This window comes from Manis pentadactyla, chromosome 12 (genome assembly GCF_030020395.1).
Source record: "Manis pentadactyla isolate mManPen7 chromosome 12, mManPen7.hap1, whole genome shotgun sequence".
In the NCBI taxonomy this organism is placed as follows: Eukaryota; Metazoa; Chordata; class Mammalia; order Pholidota; family Manidae; genus Manis; species Manis pentadactyla.
This window is the reverse complement of record NC_080030.1, coordinates 42,410,128-42,437,816: the sequence shown is the minus strand read 5'-3', so window position 1 is coordinate 42,437,816 and position 27,689 is coordinate 42,410,128. Positions and strand designations below refer to the sequence as shown.

General features: G+C 38.3%; 1 protein-coding gene across 1 annotated transcript in view; it reads left to right on the top strand.

Annotated features, from left to right (window-relative positions):
* The window catches only part of CCDC170 (coiled-coil domain containing 170), an 83,921-nt gene that overhangs the window by 7,293 nt on the left and 48,939 nt on the right, over nucleotides 1-27,689 (top strand). Inside the window, exons 2-5 of the mRNA XM_036911867.2 lie at nucleotides 11,248-11,376; nucleotides 12,660-12,916; nucleotides 16,534-16,678; nucleotides 21,331-21,516. Of these exons, the coding sequence (XP_036767762.2) occupies nucleotides 11,248-11,376; nucleotides 12,660-12,916; nucleotides 16,534-16,678; nucleotides 21,331-21,516 (717 nt within the window). The remainder of the gene's footprint in view (nucleotides 1-11,247; nucleotides 11,377-12,659; nucleotides 12,917-16,533; nucleotides 16,679-21,330; nucleotides 21,517-27,689) is intronic.

Genomic DNA, 27,689 nt, shown 5'->3' with positions numbered 1-27,689 from the left:
GATTATTCTTGCAGCTCTTCTGTAAGATTGAAATAAAACTTAAAAAAGGTGTGCCTCCAACAGATGGGGTTACAATGTAGAAGACAGTGTTTCTAACTATTGAGCTTACAGTATAGAGAACTGAACAATAAATGGTAATAAATAAAAGTTTAAAAAAGGAAGAAGGTCAGTGTGGCTGGAGTAAAGATACAGTCCTGGATAAGGAGCTGGCAGGAAAGACAGGCAAGCAAACAATTAAACTGGATACTCCGGTAGACCAGGGGAGGAGATGCAGGAAGGGAAGTTTTGCTGAGGCTCTTGGGGGCAGGGGTCGTGGTGGTGAGGGACGACGTTGTCTTTGAGGCATTAGTAGGACATACAGGTGATGTTCAGTAGACAGCTGGAAATGTGGCTCTCGCTAGAGATGCAGATTCGGGAGCCGTCAGTTACTGGAAGTGGTGGACATCCCAGGAGAGCATGAAGTAGGCCAGTGAAGGTGAGGAGGCAAGAAGGCTGGGGACAGGACCCCAGAGAATACCAAGTCAAGGAGTGTGTGGAGGAGGAGGGGCTACAGGAGGGGCTGCGAAAGGCAGGCCAGATAGGCCGGAGAAAGGAGAGATGCTAAGGGATGGTGTGTGAGGTGAGTAAGAGAGCTCCAGGAGAGTGTGTGGCGCTGGGTGACTACCTGCCTGTGGGGTAGGGGGTGAGGAGTCACAGTTCCTGGGGCTTGGTGGTCAGAGCAGTCTTCTCCCAGGAAGTGAAATTTAGGCTAAGCTCTGGAAGGTGAGTAGGAGTTAGCTTGGCAAAGGATTGGGAGTGTTTGTATTGGATAAGCTTTCTTTGTGCACAAAGCTTGCATGACGGCTGTGGGATGGGAGGAAGCAAGGTCCATACAGGCAACTGCAGAAGGCTGGAGTGTGGTCTGGACGGGGAGGTGAGAACATAGTGGGAGATGAGCTTGGTGAGGTAGCCGGGGCCAGATTGTGTACTTAATTCAGACCTTGCATAATATTTATTACCTGGTGGCTATAAATAATAATAATAATAATAATGCTCTCCTGGAGCATTCTGGTAAGGTGAAAATCACCTCAAGAAAGGAAATAAACAAAAAGAGGCTGATAGTTGCTTAAAGAGCTCCAGAGAAAAATTCCACGTTTATACTAATTTTAGAAATGAATTACTTGTTACAGTCACAATGGAAGGAAAAGGCAAGACAAAACATCTTAATTTTTTCTGATTAACTAGTGAATTTAAGTGACATTTATCAGTGAGTTTACAGAGTAAAGCTGATGAAGTTATAAAGCGTGGATTAATGTAATTTCCTGTAAGTCCAGCATGTACAACTTCCATATCAAGATTAGCTGTTGCAGAGGGCATGACAAGCTTCTAAAGACAGGATGAGTTAAAGAAACAGTTGCAAATTTATTAGCCAAGATAATTTCATAGCAAGATACAGAATACTATAAATGAGATAGGAAGGGTCCTTTACCCTAACAAGGTATAAGGTCCATAATTTTGGTTCCTTCAAGGTAAGGATTTGATAGTTGTTTTATGCTTGACCCTTATCTAACAAAATATGGATGGATAATCCATGTTCTTTCCCTCCCAGTATATCTTGGTCAACTATCGCCTATCCTCTCCAGCTTCTTTTAAGGCTCATAGTTCTGCTCTGGGTTGATCTCTAGCCAGGGCTAATTCTAAAACATAAAGCTTATTGTTTCCTATTTTTATAAGAGGCGAGTAAAATTCCATGTATACTTCTAAGGGGCCATTGTTTAGCACTACTAAGGTGTTATTATAATTGAGTAAAGAAGTAGAGCCAGGTATTTTTATCTTTGATATGCTACCCCTAGAGATGTGAACAGAGGGAAGAAACCTTTCCATTCTATTTGTCCATCCATCATCCACCCATCCATCTAACCCATCCATCCATTTGTTTATTCAACAAGCACTGAACATATATCCACTCAACAGACCATCATATGCTAGGAAATGTGCTTGGTGCTAGGGATACAAATGTAATTACTTTCTAGGTTCTGCCTTCAAACTCACAACCTTGTAGCTGAATCATTCATTCATTTGTTAATATTCAGCATGTATTCATGAGCACCCACTCTGTACCTGGCACTGTAGTAGATGCTGAGGATACAGTGCCAAAAAACAGACACAGGGCCTGCCCTCCTGGAGCTTACATCTGCTGGGAGGCATAAAAACAGGTGTAGACTGTAAGAGCTGTGCTCCCCGAACAGGGCCTGTGGCTACAGGGTATACACAAAATGGTTTGAGAAGTGCAGGAAGAAATAGTTAAATTTTTATTGATCTTAATATCACTTCACTTAATTTCTATTTTTTTGGCTATTTCATAATGCACCTAATCTGTGTAGTAGTACTTGTATACCATTTATACATAAGTAAATATTTAAATTTAGTCCATAAATTCATGCTGATAGGATGCATAAACAAAAGCATTTGCAGACCCCAGGGTAAAAACGTGGATTTAGGATCGGAAAGACTTGTGGGTTTGAAGTCAGTTTCTGTTATTCCCTAGCTCTGGATCCTTGGGCAAATCCAGCCTCCTTATCTTTTGTAAGAATTGTAAGAATTGAGTGTAATCATATTAGTAAAGTGCTTACATTGTGTCTGTTTATATCAAATCCTCAAAAAAGAGTTGACTAATGTTACTCTTATTAGTATTCATGTGATAATTATTAAAATGCAGGTATCATCAAAATGATACAGAAAATATTGAGAAGAGATGATTATGTAATGACCCTTAGTGTCATGAAAATGTTATAATAAATTATTGGTGGGAATGAAAATTGATGTATGAAATCCTTAAAATTTTCGTTTACTTGGACCTAGTTGTTTCCCTTCTGGGAATTTATCCTGAGAAAACAATCAGGAATTCCAATATAAAATTCCGCATTTTATAATAGCGACAGACAAAAAAAGAACTAAATGCCCAAAAATAGAATGGTCAGATTGAGTTACACCTTTATGAAGGAATATTGTGCAGTTCTTCATATTTTTAAAGGATACTTGGGAAAATACTAATATTTAGTGAAAAAGGTCAGATACAAAATTATGGTTATAATGTGAGTCCAATTGTATTTTTAAAAGAGTGCACAATATATATGTATATGTAGGAAAAGTACTATGAAGAAATGTACCAAAATATATCAGTATTGTTCTTGACCGGTAGAATGAGGGTGACATTCATTTTAGATGATATTCTAAATGATTAGATAATCAATGACATTCTTTGAGTAGATAATCAGAGAATTATTAACCAAAATAAATAAAACAAGATGAAGGTGAAGGCAGGAGTGGTAATTGGAATGAAAGACCCTGCCTGGGGTGTATCTTCTTTTTCCCACAAGACTGAAGGTTCAGTTAGATGTCAGACACTGGGGTGGAAACACTGGTAATGTGACTCGGCTGAGTGAGAAGAGATTTGTGAACCTTAAGGAGTTCATTCCTGGTCTTCGGTGCACAGCTTTTGTAGGCAAGAGGAGGCTGAGCAGGTGTGCATGTCACCATGTCTCCTCTGTGGCAGTGAGAAGGTTGGACCTGCACAAAGGGAGATGGAAGGAAGGGAGCACAGTAGCAGGCTACTGCATCCGCCTATATGCAGTTCTGGGTGACACTTTGGAAGGGCCATTTCCAATCTCCATGTTGAAATGACTTAAATTTATTACATCCATTTAGAATATATGACATTTGAGAGTTTGGCAGGCTGGAGTTAGATATAGAAGGCTTCTACACACACCTCTCAGGACATGTTTCATTGGTCTGAGCAGGAAGCTAGATCCAGGCGGTTGGGAATATAGTCTTAACTCTGGAGTAGAGGTCTCAGAAATGTGTTTCTGATATGAACTAAATTAATGTTGTAAAATATCTGAAATGATATTCAGAGGATTGGCTGAATAACGTGCATTCATTCGTTCTATGTTCTACTTCAAAATTGTCCTTGAAAAGCCAAAACCTGAGAGATTATCTACTTGGACTCCACTGTTTTGATCCTGCTGTAGAAATGCTTTTACTGAACAAGGCCTGGATTATGCTGTTGGGTTGTTTTATGAGTTTTGAAATTTGTCATGATTTCCCACAGTGAATAGATGGTTGTTATTGAGCAACTTGTATGCTTCACCTTCTGGCTCCAATGGACGTGTGACTCAGGCTGATCTGCCTGGGAGACTGTGTCAAACTGGGGTCTCCCTGTCGCGTGGCACCACTAGACGTGTATGATACTTTCTCGCTTCCTCTTACTCTTTCCCTCTTTTAATTTTTCTTTACTTCTATTTGCTTACTTCCTTTTTTCATTTTTCTTGTTTTGACATTGGATAAGAAATCAACATGAACCTTTGGATGGAGGTTTTTATGCAGGGAACACCAGCAGGATGAGACTTGCCTTTGGTTTATGATCGTGCCACAGTACAGGAGAAGCTATTCAGTTATTGGGAGGCAGGTTCCAGAACTCCCATGGAGTCAAAAGGAAGGCAGCTTTTCTCCTGTCAGGGCTTATGGTTATGTGATACATCCACCGTTTCTGATTTGTTAATGCTACTGGAGAGGGGCAGGCTGAGGTGAGGCATAGTGGGAGAATCTGTAGGCTTCCTAAGCTAGCCATCACTGGTGCAAGGGACTCCAATAGAAGTCAGCCAGCTGCCACAGCTGGTAGAATTTGGTATAGCATATGAGAAGGGGATGAAATTGTGGAAAGAATCAAATAAGAGGACTAGGATATTAGTAAAAAGAGCATTCATCTATCCATTCATTCATTTTTTTCATTCACTTGTTCACAAATAATTATTGAATGGTTTCACAAATTATTGAGGTCCTGAGCTCAGGGTTGTTGTGAAGAATGAATGGGAATAGTTCACGGGCTCAGTAAATATTAGCTGTGATTTCACACACACACACACACACACACACACACACACACACACACACACACACACATATTATATTTTAGAACTGCATCAGGGTTAGTTCTTGAAGCAAATCCCAAAAGGTTTGGCATCTTAAGCTTTTCTAACTGCAGACTGTTTCCACTCAATGAAAAGAAGACTCAATTCCTTTTAATAAAGCAATAGTATTAAGAATATTTTGGAATATTATATTTTTACAATAGACAGATTAAATTATAAGGATTTTAAATAAATAAAAATGACGTCCAAGAGAAAAGGGATGGGAAAATATTATAAAATCAATAGATCAGCTTCTTCACAAAACTTGATTTTAGCAGAAATGTCTGTCCCAAACTTTTCCCATAACTGCTAAGATGGAGGCACTCAGGTTTATTTCCCAGATCCCACACCCATGATGGTATCCCCTGCAGGCACTAGTGAAACCCAGAAACCACATGCAGATACACCAAGAAAGAAAAGCAGGAGGACCCGGAAAGTCCTTCTAAGTAGGAGGAAGAATTGGTGAGTAGTCCAGAATTTATTGGAGCAGTGATTAGGTTGGAGAATTACAATTTGCAAGACTTAATTTATGCACTGCAAATTAGGGAAGAAACTTTACTCATTGGGAAGAAGTTGTAACAGAGAGGGTCTTAGAAGGGACTGCTCACTGGGGCAGCATTGGAAGCTTGATGAGAGGTGATGCGAGGGAGAGAGAGTGAGAGAGGGAAAAAGAGGGAGAGATGCTAAAGAAAGCCCTCCATAATGGGAGAGCCCTAGCCAGACAATGTGCCCTGCAGTATGGAATAATGCTGGAACAAAGGGGAGATTGGTCATGGATAGACGAATGGATTTAGGAGCTCTCATGTGTCAGAGGCTTGCAGTGATTTTCTTCTCATTTTTTTGTCCATGGCATAATAAGACAACCAATATCACAGTAGCAAGACTGGCCCAAGACATTGTCCCTAGGTCAGATAATTGGGCACATTGTGTACTAAATTATGAAAAAGCTTATGTCTTCTTTATGCTTTTGAGCTTTGAAACCATCCTTTTTACTGAAAAGACATTGAGCCACCCTGTGAAGCAATTTCCATCATTACCATATCAGTAGCAGCATCAAATCAGATGGAGCTGGCTTTCTAAAATTAATATAAAATTGCTTGATGGGTTAGCTGACACAGACCCAGTAACTCAGGTTTTTCTCATGTGAGGACCAATGGATGAGGTTTTTTTTTTTTGCCATTTTGAATAGGGTAAAATTAGTTTTTTTTTCTTTTTAAGTGAAGATGGTTTAATACTTATGGAAAAAGTTGAAAAAATTTCAAAACATTTTACTAACTATAGAAGGCTTAGTTAAGAAAGAAAAAACACTGAAATGCATCCAGGCATAACCCCTTTCAGATGCATTCAAGGCTTCTATGCTACCGAGGGTTGTTTCTTTGTCTTCACATTCTCTGTAAAGACACCACACGGCAGGGTTTGTGATTTCTGTCTATCCTGCCCTTGCTCCTTTCTTTTCACTTAAGGGGTGGGGGGAATGTTTGCTCGGATTATGAAAGTAATACATGGCTATTGCAAAGGATTTGCAAAATATAAAAACTTATAGTAAAGAAGAAGAAAAAAATCTAATCCTATAGCTAAAAGATAACTGAGGTTAACATTTTTCTTTCCAGTATTTTTCTTTCCTTTAAATTATTTTTAATTATACAAATAGTGCGTGAATACATCATTCTTGAAAAAATTGCCTTCCCACCCCCAACTCTAATTCTAATGTTACACCCCAGAGGTAAGGACTGTTATTAAGGTGATTTTTCTCTCAGACCTTTTCCTCTAAATATATTTGTAGAAAAGACATAGTACTTTTCCCCCATGTGTGTTTTATGAAAAAGGGTGCCAAACTAAGGATCTACTTGTATAGAGTGATATATCTTAGAGATATTATTATACCCAAACATGTCTCATACTACCTGCTACATAGTATTCAAAAGTATGAAAATGCCTTTATTTAGTAATTGCCCTGTTATTTTATTCAACCGTCCCCCTCTATTTCTCTTGCTGTTAAAAATAATGGTATAATGAATATTCTTTGGATATTATCTAAATAAGTGAAGGGATACCTTTTGGTGTTATCTAAAGATACTATTTAAAGTTACAGTTAGAATCTTAAAACTAGAGCAAAAATACAAAGCTTAATTACCAGGCAAAACACACAAAAACAAGACTCCATAGTGAAATATTTAACAGAGCAATAAAACAAGAAGCATAACATAAAATAATGCAGAACTAAGACCAAACTTCTCTGTCACATTAACAAATGTAAACGTAGTAAAGTCATTCAGTAAGGGAAGAAGAATTTTAGAGTTGATGACAAAACCAGACCCAGCTTTATCTATATATGAGACATCTAAAACAAAGTGATACAGAAAGGTTGAATATAAAAAGATGGCACAAAGGTCAGATGCAAACAAAAAGAAATCAGGGACAATGATCTCATCAGAAAAGAGTGAATTCAGAGCAGGAAGGTGTGAGACAAATAATGCCGCATTATGATGCTATGTGTACAAGGCACAATGAAGATACCAACATTCTGAATCTTTGCACCAAGTAGCAGAGCACCAGCTTTCATAAAGCAAGAATACAAATGCTCCAAGATTATAAAGAATCACATTAGTAATAGGCAAGCCTAGAAGTGCCGAACTAAAATAATGATTAAGGCAGGACTAATTGATATATATTGAATGCCAAGCCCTGAAGACAGAGAATATACTTACTTTTTGGCTGCCATGGGACCTTCATAAAATTGGGCATTCACAAAAACCGAAATAAAGTCTAAATACATAGATATTACTATGCTAGAAACAGGAATGATGGTGAAAGCATAGGGTAGCACAGACACCTTCCAGTCTCAACAGACCCAGTTCTGAATGGATACTTGTCAGTCACGCTGGTGTCCGCCAGTGATTATCAGCCCTGACTGTAGACAATGTTCTCTGAGTACAGTGCAATAAAGTAGAAATCCATAACAAACCCCAAAAATAGAGAGCCACAGCAACAAATTTCCTATGTAACTCAGGTCAAAGAAGAAATCCAAACCAAACTGAAGACTATGTAGGAGAGAGCAAGAATACTACACAGGGATCCATAGGTTAGCAAAAGAAAGGCTAAGAGGGAAAAGCTAAGACATAATCTGTAAATTCATGTGTTCTTCTTTCAGTATTCATACCACCTTTCCTTGTCCCTGTAATCCTGTCATGCTACTGCTATACATTTCTCAGCCAAGCTACCCTGGAGTGTTTTGAAGGAATGGATTTTTGTGGTCCACTCCAAAGCCTCACTCAGCACAGAGGTGTCTCTGGGGCTCAGTCAGAATTCTCCAGAGAAATAGTAGGAGATGTGTGTGTGTGTGTGTGTGTGTGTGTGTGTGTGTGTGTGTGTGTGTGTATGCACATACAGTAGGAGATTTAGGATAAGGAATTGGCTCACACAATAATGGAGGCTGAGAAGTACCAAGATTTGCAGTCAGCAAGCAGGAGACCCAGGAGAGCTGATGGTATAAGTTCCAGTCTGAGTCCAAAGGTAAAAGAAGTCTGCTGTCCCAGCTCACGGACAGTAAGTTGGAAAGAGAAGATTCTCTTTGCACAGCCTTTTTGTTCGATTCAGTCCTTCAGTGGATTGAATGAGGCCCACCCACACTGGGGAGGACAATCTGCTTTATTCAGTCTACTGATGCACACATTAATCTCATCCAGGAACGTCCTGACAGAAACACCCAGAATGTTGTTTAATCATCTGTCTGGACACCCTGTGGCCCAGTCAAGGTGACACATAAATCCCAGCTATTAAGAGACATATAAGAATTCTTGAATATATGGGAAAAATGTTTTCATTTGGAAGACTCAACATTTAAGAGATGTCAGTTCTCCTTAAATTTATTTATAAAATTAACACAATCCCAATAAAAATACCAACAAGATATTTTGGAGTTTGATAAGCTGATTCTAAGTTTCATATGGTAAAATGCACAAGTAGAATAGCCAGAATATTCTGGAAAAGAAGCCCAGCAGGTACTAAAATATAGCAATGAGCTCAGGGCTGCTTTTCACACTCCAAAGCTACTGTTCCTCAATTGCTCTTGTCCCTCAGACCCACTGCCTTCTCTCATCCTTGATCACACGGGGATACTCCTGCCACAGGACCTTTGCTCGCACTTTTGGCTACTTGAGTGATGTGTGTATGTTGCTCCTGCTTCAATACCACTTGCCTATTTAATACCTATTTAATCACCATTTATTTAGGGAAACCTTTCCTAGCCACTTCTTTAATTCTAAGTCAGTTTCCTTTGTTGTCTGCTTCTTTCTTTCCTTGCACTTATTTGAGTTTAAAATTATGCAGTTACTAGTGAGGTTGTTTCATAAATGCTCTTTTTCTTACTAGATGGTCAGGTCAATGCCTGACCCAGAATAGGCTTTCAATAATTATTTGTTGGTGAATAATCTCTAGTCTTCTGACCTTTGAAGGGTGATTGAGATCTAGCAATTGTCTTCTCAACTCAGTAATGAAGAATCTTCCTGATGTAGGCCTGCTCCATTAGAGGTAATGATATCCTAGTGTGTTGTTTCTTTCACCCACACACATTTGAAGATGCTAATGCTTTTTGGCAGTGTTCTGCCATAGATGGCAATCTCCTGAAATGAAGGGCCATATCTGAACTATCTTATGTAGCTTTTAATATTATGTCCAATGGATATACTGTTTTTTCATATGAAGGGGATAAAAAATTCTGCAATGAATACATCATTTCCTAAAAGGTGACATTAGTTCTGAAAAGAAATAATCATAGCTATTTTAAGGGCTTACTTTACTAATGAATTTTATAAAACAGTGTGCCATACACAGTGTAGTTCAAACCTCTCCTAAGTGACTGAGGTTCTTACATGTCCTATGTTAGAAAACACTGCTGTGGTGGTTAGGGTGGAGAAGTTCCTTCTGAATATTGAAGGAAGCTGACAGGATGTGGTTCTCTTATTAGATGCAGTTAAATGTTTCATGTTTTCTCCCTAGGAATACATACCTACCATTTTCTTGGAGATGTTGTGATTGGCAAACACTAGCTGTTGCTAAGTGCACTGAAGGCTTTGTTTGGTGTTTTGTGGCTTGAAACACACTAGCCATGCCAACGCTTGTTTTAAAGTTAAAGATTGTAAGTTGACTTTTGCATTCACGAGGATTTCCAAACAGTGGTCTTTGGCAGCTCAGTAGCAGGGCAGTCATACACCAGTGTTACTGGGTGTCCCCTAAGACCCCACAGGTAATTCCAGGAAACGCTCCTTTTTGTGACCTCTTTCATATTCTTTCAAAAATGAATGGCTTTCTTGTGTGTCTTTCCCAGAGACCGCAGGCCCTGGAAACTTCATAGAGAAATTCTGCCTTCTCTCTATGGGCATAGGTATATGACCAAGCTCAGGAATAATTTCTTGAAGGAAGCAGGTGTTGTGGCGTGAGTAGGAAAGAAACAGAACCAGAGGTTCCTGACTGCGACTCATGGGCCAAGACCATCAAATCTGCTCTGCAGATGTGTTTATTTGGATCATACAGTGTTCCTTTTTCAAACATTTAAATTAGTTGCCAAGCTGCAAAAACTTGGGAATTTTTACTTCAATATGTCTGGATATGTGACTTTTCTCGAAAAACTGGAATACTTTGGCCATGTTGGGATCCATATTTCTGCACTGGCAGCCGTCAGTGGAGCTAAGAGCTGTTCCCTTCCTGAGGCAAGATGGGGCAAGAAGTGCACCCGTGTACCACCCTACGATCTCTGGTCTCATGCAGTCATTTGAGTCACCTTCATGAACCCTAGATAGGCTAGGAGATTGAGAATAAACGTCATAATCAATCATTATGAAGGAGACAGCATTTCGCATTGAACTCACATGTTCTCTTTGATACACAAACAAAACACTTTATTCAACAGACCATGAGATGCATTTGTTGTCTGGAAACAGAAGAACAATGAAAACTGCTTCCTAGGTAACGCGATATTACGTTGTGTCTCTTCCGACAATTCTTTGCTTTCAGTACTGGTCAGAGGCCAAATATTTTGGTTGGGTGGCAGGAAATTCTATAATGTGGCAAAGGCCATTTCTTAAATGCCATCCTGGGGGAGAAAATCATTTGTTCCTACACTGTCTCCTGCCACCCTTAGAAGTTTGAGAATAAGAATGAAATGATCGGACCAAAACACTTCTCTGGGCAGCATTTTTGACACATTTGGACAACAAAAGAGTGTTCTGTATTTAATCTTTGTATAGCTGCATGGAAAAGATTGCTTATCACTCTTTTGTCTTTTGCGGAACCCTATCAGAAAACTCATGACCATTTTTTGGAAGGCCCCGTCACTCGGGAGCGATTAAACCACTATCGGCATGTGGCTGAAGAGGCTCGAAGTGAACTTGCAGCAACCTTGGTCAAATTTGACTGTGCTCAGTCTGAGGTAAGATTGTCCATCTTCAATTAACTCAGAAATGGGCCTTTTTGGCTTCTTACAGAGTGAAGCAGAGTAGAGAGGTGATGAGAAATAGGACAGGAGAGCATAGACTTAAACCTTTTGGCAAAATTTATAGTTATTCTCTTACTGTGCACTCAGCCACTTGCAGAGAATTCCTGAGAAGTTATGCCTTTGCCTTGCTACAAAGCAAGTGAAATAGGCTGGATTCTAGATTTCAAGGGCCCGCCACAGCCTTGAGAGATATGGGGGCTCCTGAGGACTGTGTTGAAGCTGTGAGGGCTTTGGGGCACTTGAGGATCTCTTGGGATATATATTTTTTAATGTGGATTGCTTGTAGTCTACAGCTCCTAGGATGGAATTCAGAATCCTTTCCATGCAGTTCTAATTTGCTGTGGGTATCCTTGGAAAGTGTGCAATCCATCTATCCCATGGGCTGAACACATACTGCCCATAGCCTGGTGACCTTGAAGAGTCCTAGGCTTGTCTGTGAGGTGACTAGTGGTCTTACAAGACTGCCAGGATCCCACTGAAAGATGAGTGGATAACGTGCACATGCGTGTGTATGCATGTGAATAAGTGTATGCATACTTACGGCTTGAAGGAGTACATGAATTCATGAATTTTGCTTATAGGGCATACCTGACATCTTAACAGAGCACATACGTGGTTCAGCATTTTGATGCCACAGAATTCATAAAAATTAAAATGTTTCCTTTGTATAAATTCTATAAGGATTTCCCTTTTCTCCCATATTTTTCCCAGAAATCTTAATATTACTTTTCTTTATCATCCACAATAAGGGTCCAGAAAACACGTGGGAAAAATATAGTGATATATCAAGTAGTCCATATTTACTCGGGAACCAGTTGTGACCATGGAATAAATTATAAATAGCATAGCTTGTAGGTTCCTTGTTTCATTGTCAGCAGCAATAGCAGCAAATGCAGATTTAGAAAATGAGCTACCATTGCAAAATATTTTATTGCTTTTTGCAGAATTTGCCACAAATGTCTCCTGAGTGAGACCAAATCACCACAAGACATTGCTCAATTGGTTTGGAAAAAGACAGAATATGAAGTCCATTATTTAGGCATAATTTCTTATCTGATGTTACAGATACAAATATGAAAAAAAAAGAGGCAAATAAAGTTGGATTAATCCATGAACAAAAGAGTGAAATGTTGAATGATTGTTTTGGGTTTCTTAAAGGTTCTCCAAACTTACACCATTGAAATCCTTTTCCTCTTTTTACTTCTTTTCCATGTTAGCTTCAAGACCTCAGATCCAAGGTGCTTTCTCAAGACGTCTCCTGTCAAGAATTGAAAGCTGAAATGGAGAACTACAAAGAAAACAATGCCAGAAAATCATCTTTGCTTGCTTCTTTGAGAGACAGAGTTAAGGAGCTAGAAGAAGAAACAGCAGCAATTTCCACTTCTAAAATTAGAACAGAAATCACAGCTCACAATGCAATCAAGGAGAACCAGGAGTTAAAGAAGAAAGTTGTAGAACTAGACGAGAAATTACAGTAAGGGTATTTCAGCGTATTTCTTAGTTGTTAGTGTTAAAACACTGGTTGCTGATAGCAGGTTATGCCTTTGAAGGTACTGGCATTTTGTATTATTTGGCCGTGACACTCAATTTGGAAACAAAAAATTATTGCCCTCAAATATGTCTGAAGTCTCAAAGATTATTCCTAAGCTCATTTCTAAATGTCACCAAGAGTCTTAACAAACATGACATTGTCCTAAACATGTTTCTGTCTTATGGATTAGGGCTACAAATGCTTATATATATAATTTGGAAGATTTCCTCTAAGTAGAGGTTTAACCAGAGGCAGTAGAGTAGTGCACAGAGGGAGGTGTTTTTTTCAGAACCTAGTTATAAAAATGCCCCAGAAGCCCAGACCACTCCAGACCACCCGGAACATTCCTTGTTAGGTTTTATTGCCAGTTTATGCAGAGAACTCGTGAAACCTAGGTTTTTCCACACTTAGTTCTGGCAAAAGGTAATTCTTGAGACAAAACTGAGAACTACTTGTTCCCAAAATATACTTTTAAACTTCTACAAGTAAAAAAAATAAATAACTTCATTAAGAAAATACTTGATATTTATTTTGCTTATTCCATCTTTAAAAAAAAAAGCCCTAACAATTCCAGCTCCTGTCCTCTTTCTCTCTTTTTTCCATAAAATATTTGTATACATTCTCTGTTCCCAATTTCTCTCATCTCTTGTCTCTTGGATATACTCCCACTGAAGCCACTCATTATGACCAGTGACCACACATTGCGAATTAACTGATCAGTCTTTATCTTACTTGACCTATTGGTACAGCAGTCACAGTTGGGCTCTCCCCCTGAACCACTTTCTTCTTTTGGCTTCCAGAACACTACACATGCCCACTTTTTATCTTTCTAGCTGCCCTGTCATATAGTCTCTTGCTTTTTCCTTTCTATCTCCTTACTTCCAAATCCTGAGTGCCCTGGGCTCAGGCCTTTCTCTCTTCTTATTTCTATCTTAATTCATTCTCTTGGTGATCTCCAGTAATCTCATGACTTTAAATATGATTTAAATGCTTCTGACTCCCACATTTCTTGATCTAGCCTCGATCTTTCCCCAGAACTCAAACTCGGATATCTTACTACTTACTGGTCATTTCCATGTGGATGCCCAACAGGTATCCCAAATGTAACATGTCCAAAACTGAGCTCCTGGTGTTTCCACAAAATCCTGCTGTGTGTTTCCTCATCTCAATTAATGATAATTCCATTCTTCTAGTTAGTCAGGTAGAAAACCTTGGTAACATACTTAGTTTTCTTCCTCTTTCACACTCCAAGTCTGATCCTTCAGCAGATCCCATTCTCTGAGCCTTCAGAATACATCTATATTTTGACTACCCATTGCCACGCTCATTGCCATTAACCTGGTCCAAGCAATTATCATCTCTCACCTGACGTTTGCAGTGGCTGCTTCAGTGGTTTTCCAGCTTCTGCTTGAGCCCCCTGAAGCCAGAATGACCCTGCTAAAACACAATTGGACCATATCAGTCTTTTGCTCAAAGCCCTCTGATGACTTTTCTTCTCACTCAGGTAAAGACAAAATATCTATGACCTTAAAGGCCATCTTCACCTTGGTTTGCTTCCATTCTCTCCCTTATTCTTTCCATTCCAACTCACTGGCTTTGCTGTCCCTTGACCAGTATGATCGGGTATTGACCCTACCACAGGACTTTTGCACTTACTAATCCCTGCTTGGAAAGCTCTTCCCCCAGGTATTGCATGGCTGCCCCTCTGCTTCCTTTATGCCTTCACTCAGAAGTTCACCTTCTCAGTGAGGTTTCTCAGGAACAACAATTACATCTAAAATTTTAACCCACTCTCCCCTAATGTCTTATCCCCTTTCTTACTTAATCTTTTCTCTCTAGCCATTTTATAGCATACCATTCACTTTACATACACTAGTACTTGGTTATTGTTTGTCTTTCCAACTAGAATGTAAGCTCCATGAGGACAAGGATGTTTATCAGTTTTGTTTATTACTATATGTTTAATATCTTTTTTAATAGGGCCTGGTGCAGAGTAAGTGCCCAATAAATATTTATTAAATAAATGAATAATAAAAATGACCTATACTCATTATGAAAAGGGTTTAAAAGTATAGAAAAGTGCCAAAAAGAGATTAAAATTACTCAAAATCTTAAGATCCCAGAAAAGCTATAGTTAACATTTTGTTGAACAGATTTTCAGACAGTTGTACATAAATGACATCACATAATGTACTATTTCTACTTAATAATATCTTATAGACATTTAAAGAAGCATTCATTATGTCATTTTTTTATGGCCCATGATATTCCATTGCCTGAAATACCATAATTTACTTAACCAGTAGTCTTTCCTATTTCCTGTAGACACTTAATGTTAGTCCCACTCAAAAACTTGCAAGTGGATGCAATAAATATCTATGTACATTTATGTGATTATGTCCTTAGGGTAGATTCCTGAAAGTTTGTTGGGTCACAGTGATATGTAAATAGAACTTGTTTAGAAATGCTCAGAATGGGAAAATGAGATTGGAATCTTAGAGTGAATGTATTGAATCATATACATAAATCAGTCTGAGCCATAGCATTAACTGTGCCTTTCATGACTTAAAGAGACTGAATAAATATTACCTTTCATATGCTAAAAATAAGAACTTAGAGATATATTGATGTTGGTCCTTTATTGAAGATTTTTCTAAATAGAAATATGATATGTTTTTGAGTATATGCAATTACATGCTTTGTTAATCTTTGAATAGAGTGAAAGAATTTACAGTAAACATTCAACATGATAAAAAGAGAAAGCAATAATCATGTTTATTATCTAGAGTACTGAAAAAATGATACCAAATTACTGAAATGATTCTAATTTGCCTTTAAAATATGTCTTATTTTTTGATGATCTCTTAATCGCTAACATTTAAAACATTAGAAATAGACCATGCTATTTCAGCAAACCCATCTGAGATTTCAAATCAAATGTTTATAGCAGAGCACAAATTGACTGATTTTTCCTTGAGAACTGACCCATTCCAATATTCTTTAAAAACTCTGGGTGTATGAAACTAATAAAGATCCTTGCTGGTGACGGAACACTTCTCTTTTCCAGAGGTGGGAACATCCCCTGCTCCTGATGTATTTTTTATTATAGTTGTGCTTGGTCATGAATCAAGGTTTGCCCTAACTAACCCTTATAGATTAGTGGATAGCATTTGAAAGTAAAACAAAGCATGAGCCCCTAGAACCAGTGTAACGACACTCTCCTTCATCCCCAAGAAGCCCCGAGATCCATGACTATATGGATCCATGTGTCATCTAAAGACTGTGTGTCACTCTGCAGATCCTAAAAGGTTGAGGACAAGAGGCAGGAAATCTGTCTCCCTTGCTGTTGCTAGATCTAAGATTTCTGCAAAGTGTAGGTACTCCAGAATTGCTTCCGATTTTCTCCCTCCCTTACAGGGCTTGCTTGAGAGTAATGGGCTCTGTGCCTGGGAAACCGTGTTGTGTTGAGCATGATGATTGGTTCTTTCCCACAGGAAGGTTTTAAGCTCTAACACCCTAGAAATGGTGGTAAAACAAATTATTTATTGTTTGCCCCATAGAAAGTGTTTAAAGGAAAAGGAGGAGAATAAAAATCAAGCCTTGGAGAATTGCAGGAAACAGGAAGAATTTCTAGTTCAACTGCATGATTGCTTAGATCCAGACAAGAAGAATGAAAAGGCATCAGATGAAGATTTAGTTCTAAAGGTAATTTTTATGCAGATTAAAAATGCTATGAATGTAGTGTTCATTCTGACATGTGCCATGAAAGGAAGTGCAGGGGTTGAGAATGGGGTGGCGGGAGAAGGGGTCAGTAGCCCAAGTGCAGCATTAACTGACTGTGTGACTTGGGATAAACCACATCACTTCTCTGAGCCTCAATTCCAAGATCCTTTCTAGCATTATTTGGGATGAATTATTCTCCAGAAGGGATTGTTTTGTCTAAAATATATTTGGGTTGTCAAATACAATTAATTATTCATTTTAATAATCTATTTTAGGAAGACTTTTTTTGTTTTAATAACAGACAGAAACACACACACACAACCAACACCAAAAGAAGCTATGTAGTATTTTTGGGATACATATTGAGTATAAAGTTACAGTTAGTTCTAAAATACTTCGAAATTTTACATTGAAACCAAAATGTAAAAATTCTACCCTAATGGTAGATTAAGGTAGAAATTAATTATATCAACTGAGTAATTCACTTGACACATGGTGATTCATTAGGGCACCTGAAAGTGCTTGAGTCTCACCATGACTTTACTTATTCACACCCCTTTAATGTCCTTGTTTCCTGACAGATTTCCATGCACACAACCTCTTTTTAAATAGAGGTATAATTGACATACACCATTATGTTAATTTCAGATCTACAGTGTAATGATTTGACACTTGTTTTGTATGCACTGCAAAGTGATCAATCACCAGAGTAAGTCTACTCACCATCCATCACCCTACAAAATTACAAAAACATTTTTTTCTTGTGATGAGAACTTACAAGATTCACTCTCCCAGCAGCCTTCAAATATGCATTCCAGTACTGTTGTCTGTAGTCACCATACTGACATACAGAACCATGCTTTATATCACCTCTCTGTAATCTGTTCATTTCACAACTGGATGTCTGTACCTCCTAGCCCCCTTCTACCATTTTTGCCTACCCCCAAACTTGGCCCCACCCCAGTAACCCTGTCTCTGTATCAATGAGTTTTGTTTGGTCTTGTTTGTTAATTTGTTTTGTTTTTTAGATTCTGCATGTAAGTGAAATCATATGGTATTTCTTTCTCTGACTCATTTCACTTTACCCCCTAGATCCATCCATGTTGTCATAAATGGCAAGATTTCATTCTTTTTTGGCTGAGCAGCATTTCATTACATATATATGATATCCATTTTCCACTGAATTACACACACACACACACACACACACAGGTTGCAACCAGAATAAGATGTCCACATCTTCTTTTATCCTTTTACCCATCAGTGGACACTTTGGTTGTTTCCATATCTTGGCTATTGTAAATAATACTGCAGTGAACGTAAGGGTTCGTATTTCTTTTTGAATTAGTGTTTTCATTTTCTTCAGATAAATACCCAAAAGAAGAATTGCTGGATTATATGGTAGTTGTATTTTTAATTTTTTGAGGAATCCCCATATGTTTTCTATAGTGGCTGCCCTAATTTACATTCCCACCAACCGTGCACAAGGGTCCCCTTTCTCTATATCCTTGCCAACGCTTGTTATTTCTTGTCTTTTTGAAACTAGCCATTCTGAGAGACAGGGATGATATCTCATTGTGGTTTTGATTTGCATTTGTTAGATGTTAGTTACATCTTTTCATGTTTCTGTTGGCCATCTGTATGCCCTCTTTGGTAAAATGTCTATTCAGATCTGCCCATTTTTTAATTGGATTGCTTGTTTTTTTGTTTTTGTTTTCATTATTTCATTGTATAAATTTTTTATGTATTTTGGATATTAACCCCTTATTGGATATATGATCTGAAAATATTTTCTGCCTTTCAGTAGGTTACCTTGCCATTTTGTTGTTGGTTTCCTTTGCTTATCTTAGCTTGATGTCCCACTTGTTCATTTTTGCATTTGTTGCCTTTGCTTTTGGAGTCAGATCCAAAAACACATGGCCAACACTGATGTTAAGGAGCTTACCACCTATATTTTCTTCTAGGAGTTTAATGGTTTCAGGTCTTACATTCAAGTCTTTAATTTTGAGTTAATTTTTGTGTACAGAGTAAGATAATAGTCTAGTTTCATTCTTTTCCATGTAGCTACCCAGTTTTTCCAACACCATTTATTGAAGTGACTGTCCTTTCTCCACTGAATATTCTTGCCTCTCTTTTATCATAAATTAATTGACCACATATGCATGGCTTTTTTCTGGGCTCACTTTTCTGTTCCATTGATCTATGTGTCTGTTTTTATGCCAACACCACACTGTTTTGAAAAATGCCATTGAGATTTCGATATGGATTGCATTGAATCTACAGGTTGCTTTGGGTAATATGGACATTTTAACAATATTAATTCTTCTAATCCATGAGCATTGACTATCTTTCCATTGTCTTCTTCAATATCGTCCATCAATCCATGTGGCCATTCTTAGAGGCCATCTCTCAGTTGTTTATTAGTTAGATCCCCAATTATACTCTTTGAAAGCACAAAATAATTTCATCTTCAGGAGTACCGCCTCACTGCTGGGTTTTTATTTCTAAGGGCTAGAGTCTGCCTTATACCCTTGAGGATACTGGATGCATCTCCTCCTCTTCCCTGTTGCTCACATGTAATCAGGAGCCTGACTGTAAAAGTCTACTTTTCACTGTAGTTTAGGGGATTATCTTTAAAGCCAAGGGGTGGAGAAAAGAAAAGGGAATTGAGAAGCTCCCACATTAGAGATAATCTCCAGGTGCTAATCTGGGTGTTGATACTTCTAAACATGCCTTATTATTTTCCGTATTTCTATCGCTTTGACATCTGGGGCTTTTGTGACCCAGCAGAGACTGCTGATCCCAGGTAAGCCAGTTCCTAGTAAATGACTCTCCTAGGAGCATGGCTTTCATATGCAAACCAGCTGATCCAGAGTCCCCACCCCAACATTTCCTCTGTCAGGCTGATACTCTGGGCCCCTCTCCACCTTCTCTAATCACCCCTAGGGCCAGGTGCCACATACCTAGGGACAACCCCAACGCTCCAGAGCCTGCGCAAATCATCCCAACTAGCCAATCCCAAGCCTGCTTACCTTGCCTTCCCCATTCCTTTCTGTGGAAACAACAATGAAGACTCTTGCCTACCTTTTCCCCTCGCTCCCTCTGTCTCCTGACCAGCCCTGGTGCTTCCCTGTGTGGCCCTGCATGTCATGGCATGGCCCTTCCTCTTGAGTAACAGGCTATCTTTCTACGGCAACTGTCTCTTAATCTGTTGGCCTCGCCATACCTGGATAATAACAGACCCTTATTTTATAACAGATACTGAGATCCTAGAGCTTTCGCATCCCGAACACTTGAGCAGGTGCCTGTCTTAAAAAAAAACTTGCCAAGAACAGAAAGGCTGCTGTCTAGATCAACACTCACCAGGTGTTCCCCTCCTTACATCTCAAAGCTGTCCCCTCACGTTTATAGCCACATGTGCCTCATGACCACATGTGCACACACACTCCCAAGGAACCAAGGAGGTATTCCCAAGAGCTTATTTGACGTTCATTCATGCATTTAACAAATATTTACTGAGTGACTCCTGTATGCTTGGTGCTGTTCTAGAACAAGCAGCAAGTGAGACAAGACTAGGTAGGTCTGTCTTTCCTAGAGTTTTCATTATCATGAGCCAAAGATGATGAGGGAAAAACCAGATACAAATCTAGTATTATCCCATGCGGTAAAAGGAGCACTGAAGAAAAACCAATCAGAATGTAGGGTTAGAGAACACAGCAGGTCAGAAGCATGGGATGCCACTTTACGTTGACTGGCCAATGTGTGCTTCTCTGAGGTGGGGGCTTTTCAGAGATACCGGGGAGTGAGCCTGAGGATATGAGGAACAGTGTTCAAGAGAGAAGGAACGACATGAGCTGGGAGCAGGGCACCAATGTTCACGAATTACTGTGGCTACAGGATATGTCACTTCTCCAGGTATTCTTTACACAAATGCTGACCCTGTCATGTGGAGAGTGAGCTGTCTGCATGGCTGGTTCCCTGGGGGCAGGAAGCCTGTTTGGTTTTATGTGACTTTCTTGTAAACTTTACAAATCTCATTAATGTTCCCAGTTAACAATTCAAATGCACAACACAGATGAAAAGGCTTGCTAATACCAATGATAATCCCTGTTTGAACATGTTACTCAGGAGTTTTCTATGCTTAGATTAATTAGAAGGATTTTCTTTTTAAAAAAGAGAGTCCTGCTTTCTTCTCTGTATTCCCACACCTGCTCCCCACCCCGTTCCAGGGAGCACCTTGCATGTAGTTGGTGCCAGTGGATGTGGGCTGAATACAACTCCCTTGCTTCCTCACCTGCCGTAACCTCTGTAGAACATCACCTCCCCTTGATTGTTTAGCAGCCAGAGGCTTGCTGATGCTTTTTCTGTGTTCAGAACGCTTTTGGTTGAACTCATCTTTGTTGCCTTGTAACCAGCTTTGGATTGACTTTAATTTCATCACTGGGTCTGCACATAACAACAGAGTTTAGAGGCTGCCTTTGCAAATGTAATCTTTTGAATGGATCAGGGTATAATGCTTTCGCTGTTTTCATATGGTGATACAGTCATTGGGAGTATATAGATCGGAGTTGCTTAGAGAAAGTGGCATGAAATTGTTAATTTTTGTAGGACAGCTGTAATTGCTTTCTCTTCAGATTAGAGAGCTGTGCAAGGAAAATGCATCTCTGAAAGGACAAATTGCTACTCTTGAAGAGACTGTAAATGTCCATGAGATGGAGGCAAAAGCTAGCAGAGAAACTCTCATGAGGCTGGTTTCAGAAGTAAACAGAGAGCAGAGGAAAGCTGCCTCCTGCACTGAAGAGAAAGACAAGCTGAACCAGGTACAGTATGTGAAAGTGTGTGTGCATCTGTGATCATGTTCAGGAAGCAGAAATTGAGAACCACATGTGGGTGAGCATGCTCACATTACTTCCAAAGTCTGCTTTCAGTAGGAGGGCTGGGGGCAGCATGGGACCCAGTGACCTGGACAGGCTGTTTCATACATAGTTTTTTTCTAATTAGAAACAAAACAAAACAAAACAAAACACTTTAAAATAAAGAGTTTGTAGAGAATATGTCTTATACTGGTTAAGCTCTAAGGATTTCTAAATTTTCAAAATTTACTTTTTTGAACAGATAATGTAGTCACAAGATACAAAATTCTAAATGGACACAAGAGTATATGGTGAAAAGTCTTGTCCCAGCCCCTTCTTCCAGACACCTAGTTGTTCTCCTCAGAGGCAATCTCTGTTAACCATTTCTTATGTACCTTCCTAGAAATATTCTATATGTACATATATTTATTATTTTTATTTATTTTTAACACAAGTGGCAACATACTCTGTACACTATATTTTCTCTTTTTATTGATTTGAAACACCAAATAGTAATATTCTGCATGGTATTATAAACAAGGCTGCTATGAGTAATCTTCTGTTATTTCTCATGCATGAGAATGTATCAGTAAGACAAAATCCTAGAGCACTTGCTGGATCGAAGGATATGGGTCTTATAATTTTAAGAGATATTGTCAAAGAGAAGTGTCTCTTAATTCTAACTTCTACTTATGCAATGAAGTGCTTGATCTTTTCAAATTAGCTAGAGCCTGTTTGAGCATGAGAACAAATGCCGTATTTTCTTTAACACTATATAATCCTTCAATTGTGTTTAAAAGTTTTTGTGACAAGGAACTAATTAAGGGATTAATAATAATGATCAGTTTCCAGAAGCAAAAGGAAGCTAGTGCAACCAGTTAACAAAATACACAGGAGACAGTTAAGTAGTAAAGGAGATGGGATTTAAAACTTGGTAATGACTAATGTGCAAAGGGGAGCTTTGAGAGGTGGAGGGTCCAGGGGTGTTCCACAGGCTGAATGGCGTTCTGGAATTGATGGGATGCAGTAGAAGGAGCCCTCTTTGTGGGAACAATTTTGGGTTTTCCATGTCTACAGTGATGTCACTGCCAAGCTGAAGTGAGACGGGACATTGGGGTGTGAAAGTGATCCACATTAATGACAATAATTTCCACCTCCACAGCCATCCAGCCCTGCAACTCCCTGCCTCAATAAACTCTTCTTACTGCTGGGTTTCTTCTCCTGACACGTTAGCTTTGTGGGAAGAGCAAAGATTTTTATCACTGTTAGCAGGCAACTCCAATCATTTCAACACCCTTCTCTTAGTCTGCTGGGGCTCCCATAACAAAGTGGCCCAGACTGGGTGGCTTAAACAATGGTCAATTATTTCCCCCAGTTCTGGAGGCTGGGAAGGCTAAGATCAAAGGTTTCTGGTGAGGCCTCTCTTTCTGGCTTGCAAATGGCCACCTTCTCATTGTGTCCTCACATGGCAGAGAGAGTGAGCAAGCTCTTGGGTGTCTCTTCTTATAAGGGCACTTATCCCACATGAGGGCCCCACCCTCATGATCTCATCTAAACTTAATTACCACCCAAAGGTCCCACATCCAAATACTATCCCACTGGTTGTTAGAGCTTTAACATATGTATTTTGAGGGTAACACAAAATTCAGTCTATAGCAATCCTAAATTATTTTTCTGTGGCTTTTTCTTATGAACCATTTCAAATACATGGAAAGGGTGAAGGAATATAATGAACACCTATCTATCATCCACCTAGATGCAACACTTGTTAACATTTTGCTCTATTTGCTTTATTACTTTTACACACACACACACACACACACACACATATTTGCACAACTTCTTGAAAACAGGTTGCAGATATCATGTGTATTGTTCCTGAGTCCTTAAGAATTTGTATCCTAAGAATAAGGACATTACATAACCACAAAACTATTATCACATCTGAAAAGTTAACAGTAATGCCACACTATTATCTGTTGTGGTTTTCAAAACAATACATCTTTTGGTATTCCTCCCCTAGAGAGGTGGAGTTTAATTTCCCTCTCTTTGTGTGTGGGCTGGACTAAATGACTCACTTCTAGTGAATAAAATATGTCAGAAGTGATGGGATTTCACTTCTGAGATTGAGTTATAAAAACACTGTGGCTTCTGTCTTAGATATGCTCTCTTGGTCTCTCTTGAATCATTGCTCTTGAGGGAAGCCACCTGCACGTGGTGAAGTCACTCAGGCAGTCATTGTGAGGTCCATGTGGCCAGGACCTGAGGCCTGTCAGCTACCAGGTGAGTGAAGTTGGAAGTAAATCTCCTTCAGTTGAGTCTTGAGAAGATGGTAGCCCTGGTCAACAGCTTGACTATAACCTTATGAGAGACCCCAAGTCAGAAACACATAGCTAAATCTTTTCCAGATTCCTGACCCATAGAAACTATGTGATGATAGATGTTTGTTGTATGACATTAAGTTTGGGGTAATTTGTCACATAGCAAGAGATAACCAATAATCATCTAATATCATGCCACATTCAGATTCATGAATGCTTTATAGCTGTTTTCTCTTCAAATTGGGATCCAATCCAAATTCATTCATTGCATTTGTTGATTATTTTTAGCCTTTTACAGTTTAAAAAAAAAATAACATTAGCTTTTGGGAAAGTCCAGAATAGTGGTCTAATTGTTTCTTCATGATGCTGTTTAACTAGTTGCTCTATATCTGGTAAACTTAAAGTTAGATCTAGAGGCAGGACTGGATTCAGGTTAAATATTTTTGGCAAGAATATTTCAAATGTAAAGTCATCTACTTCATATCAAATCACATTACAGACAATGTTAGATTATCGTCCTTTGTTGCTGACACTAAGTTTGATTGCCCATCTGTTTAAGGGTAAAATTACATTTATTTCTTCTGCAGTTAAGTAAGGTATCTGTGGGGTGATAATTGGCAGTTATTTCTGGTCCTCAATGACTTTACCTAGTGATGTTATCATCCATCAATTCTTGCCCGGATCAACTTACATCAGGGGTGAAGAATGGTAATTTTCTAATTTTATCAGTCCTTCTACTTATTAGCTGGCATTCTTCTGTAAAGAAAAGCTTTATATTTTTCTTTACTTTTCTCAATTCTATGGGCACATGGATTTTTATTTAGTCACTGTTTGTAATCAATTATTCTTTTTCTGCACTGCAAATCTCCTAAATTTTCCTAGCTGGAGCACCTTCTTGATGGTCTCTGTGACTTGTAGCCTGACTCCTTTAAGTCTTTCAAGACTTAGTTGTTTTCTAACAGAAAATGATACCTTAGGCTCTCTTACAATTTTCAGGTCACAGAATTAAAACCAGCCCATCTTCTAAGGAGCTTTCATTCCATTTCCTGGAGAATGGTGCCTAGAAACCAAGATTTAGGCTTTAGGTGTGCTCATTGCTATTGGGATGTCATTTCTTTCAGTGGACAGAGCTCGAAATATATTTTTAGGAAAAAGTTAATATTGGTATTTTAAATTAAAAATTATATTTAATGTTTTCTTAATATCTTTTGTTTTTATACCTTTTGAAACCTAATTATAATAATTACTCCTTTGCTTTGTCTTACAATATACATTAAATTATTTCAAAATTATACTTTCAATATTTTACTTACCAGTAAATTTTCTGAGTGAAGTTTAAGGCTCTCAGACTTTTTACATTAGCAATCACTAGTATAGTAGTCACTATTTATCAATCACCATTAGCATAGTCATTACACTAAGTGCTCAGGAAAGTCATGTATTTTGCTCAAGTTCACACAATTATTTAGTTGCAAATCTTGGATTTGAACCCTGGTCATCATCTTATTATGCTTTCATTAATAATCTTCTTTACATATATATTCATAGCTACATCCTACATATAAGTCTGATGCCAAAAATTGTCAGTGGAATAAAATAAACACCTATGCACATTTCCTCAGTGAAAGAATAACTTTAATTTGATTATAAATAATAATTATATTATTATGCCTTGAAAATTAGAAAAAACTTAATATTTATTTATAAAAATGCATTTCAGGAGATATGCTATAGGAAAAGAAAATGTGTTGTAACAGCACAGGAAAAAAAATACAGAACTTATTCCTTTTCTTATATAAGCTTCTTTACTTGTAAATGACTGATGCAGTGTTGTTCAGACTTTGGAAACACATTCCCTTTGGGATGAAGTTCCTGCCAAAATAATAAAAGCTGTAAAAAAATATGGGCAATAAAAAAACTTGAGGTCTTTAATAAAGTGCTCATTCATAGGATTTGGACTCCAAAGATTTACTACTGAAAAATACTGTCAAGTGGCTTTACTGACATATTAATGGTCTCAGGAAGAGTCTTCATAATGCTTTCTAAAGCTGTTTTTGAGGTAGGAAACTTACTTTATTAGTGGAGTCCAGAATAACTGTAGAGGCAGAAATACTTGTAGGGCTGGATTCTCTTTCTCCCAAATTCATCTTTTCTGATTTTCTTAATTACTCTATTGAAGTCCCTTTATGAAAATTTCCCAAATAAAAATCCAGGTGATTTTTATACATTTGGAAAATATATTATTTGAAAATCTTTAGTAGTTTATGTTGAGGTAAATTTTACAAACTATCCAAGGTTGGTACCTTTCTCTGGGTTATCTTGAAATAAAGCAACATTGAGAAAAGTAGGCTCTTTACCTATATGAGCCACATGCACATTTCCTATAGACCGTAGACATTCAAATCAGTGGATCAGAAATTAAACATACACTTTGGATTTCAAACAGCTTATTTTCCTTTACAGTGTTATCATTTTCTTTAATTTAGTAGCTAGAATTGAAGCTAGGAATGAATGCTTGTTTTGGAGTCAGGCAGACCTGGTTTGGAGGAATGTCCTTGTCTTCTGTTTTCTTGGTTTGTTATCCTGCAGTGGTGAGTGTTCAGAGGGGAGAGTGTAAGAGAGTCACACAGAGCAGAGTGGTTAGGAGGCAAGGTGCTTGGGTTTTTTATTCAGGCTCCAGAATCATTTGGCTGTGTGATCTGAGGCATATGGCTTGACTTCTTTGAACCTCAGTTTTTTTCTTTCTTTTTTTTAAATTAAAGTATCATTGATATATAATCTTATGTTGGTTTCAAATATATACAACACAGTGGTTCAACATTTACCAATAGTATCAAGTCCTCACACACTCCATTGTGGTCACTGTCCATGAACATAGTAAGATGTTACAGAATCATTAACTGTATTCTCTGTGCTGTTCTGTCATCCCTGTGACCAACCTATATTGTGATTGTGAGTTATTGTGCCCCTTAACCCCCTTTCCCCTCCCCAAAATGCTCCCTTTTGGTTACCACTAGTCCTTTCTCTGTGTCTATGAGTCTGATGCTATTTTGTTCCTTCTGTTTCGTTTTGTTTTGTTTTTATACTCCAAAAATAAGTGAAATCATTTAGTTTTTTCTTTCTCTGCCTGGCTTATTTCACTAAGCATAGTATCTTCTAGATCCATTCATGTTGTTGCAAATGGGAGGATTTTTTAATATTCCCTTGTATATATGTACCACCTCTTCTTTATCCATTCATCTACTGATGGACACTTAGGATGCTTCATATCTTGGCTATTGCAAATAGTGCAGTGATAAACATAGCAGTGCATATGTCTTTTCGAATCAAGGATCTTGTTTCTTCAGGTAAGTTCCTAGGAGTGGAATTAACGAACCTCAGTTTCTTGTCTGCCAAATAGGAAAATAATTTAAGGACCTATCTCATTATAATTATGAATGATATTGTTTACATAAAATACTCAGGACATACCCAGTACATAATTGATGGTCAGTGTTTTTATTTTTCTTCCCTAGTTATTTACTTTTACCCAAGGATTAAAATAAACAAAAAATTTTAAAGAGTATAGGCATATGGAAATAGTTCCTGGAAGTGGGAAAACATTAGACAGGATACATTTCTGAAGAAATCTTTCCAGTCCTAGAGTCATAATGTTGGAAGTGACTGTGAGGTCTTTTAGAATCTAGATCACTTAACACTCTATGTGAAATAGGAATCATCTTTAAAATGTCCTTGTCTAGCTAGTTTCCAGCCTTGCCTTGAACTTCCCCAAAGGCAGGAAACTCACTACCTACAAGGAGGTCCACCTCCTCTGTGCAG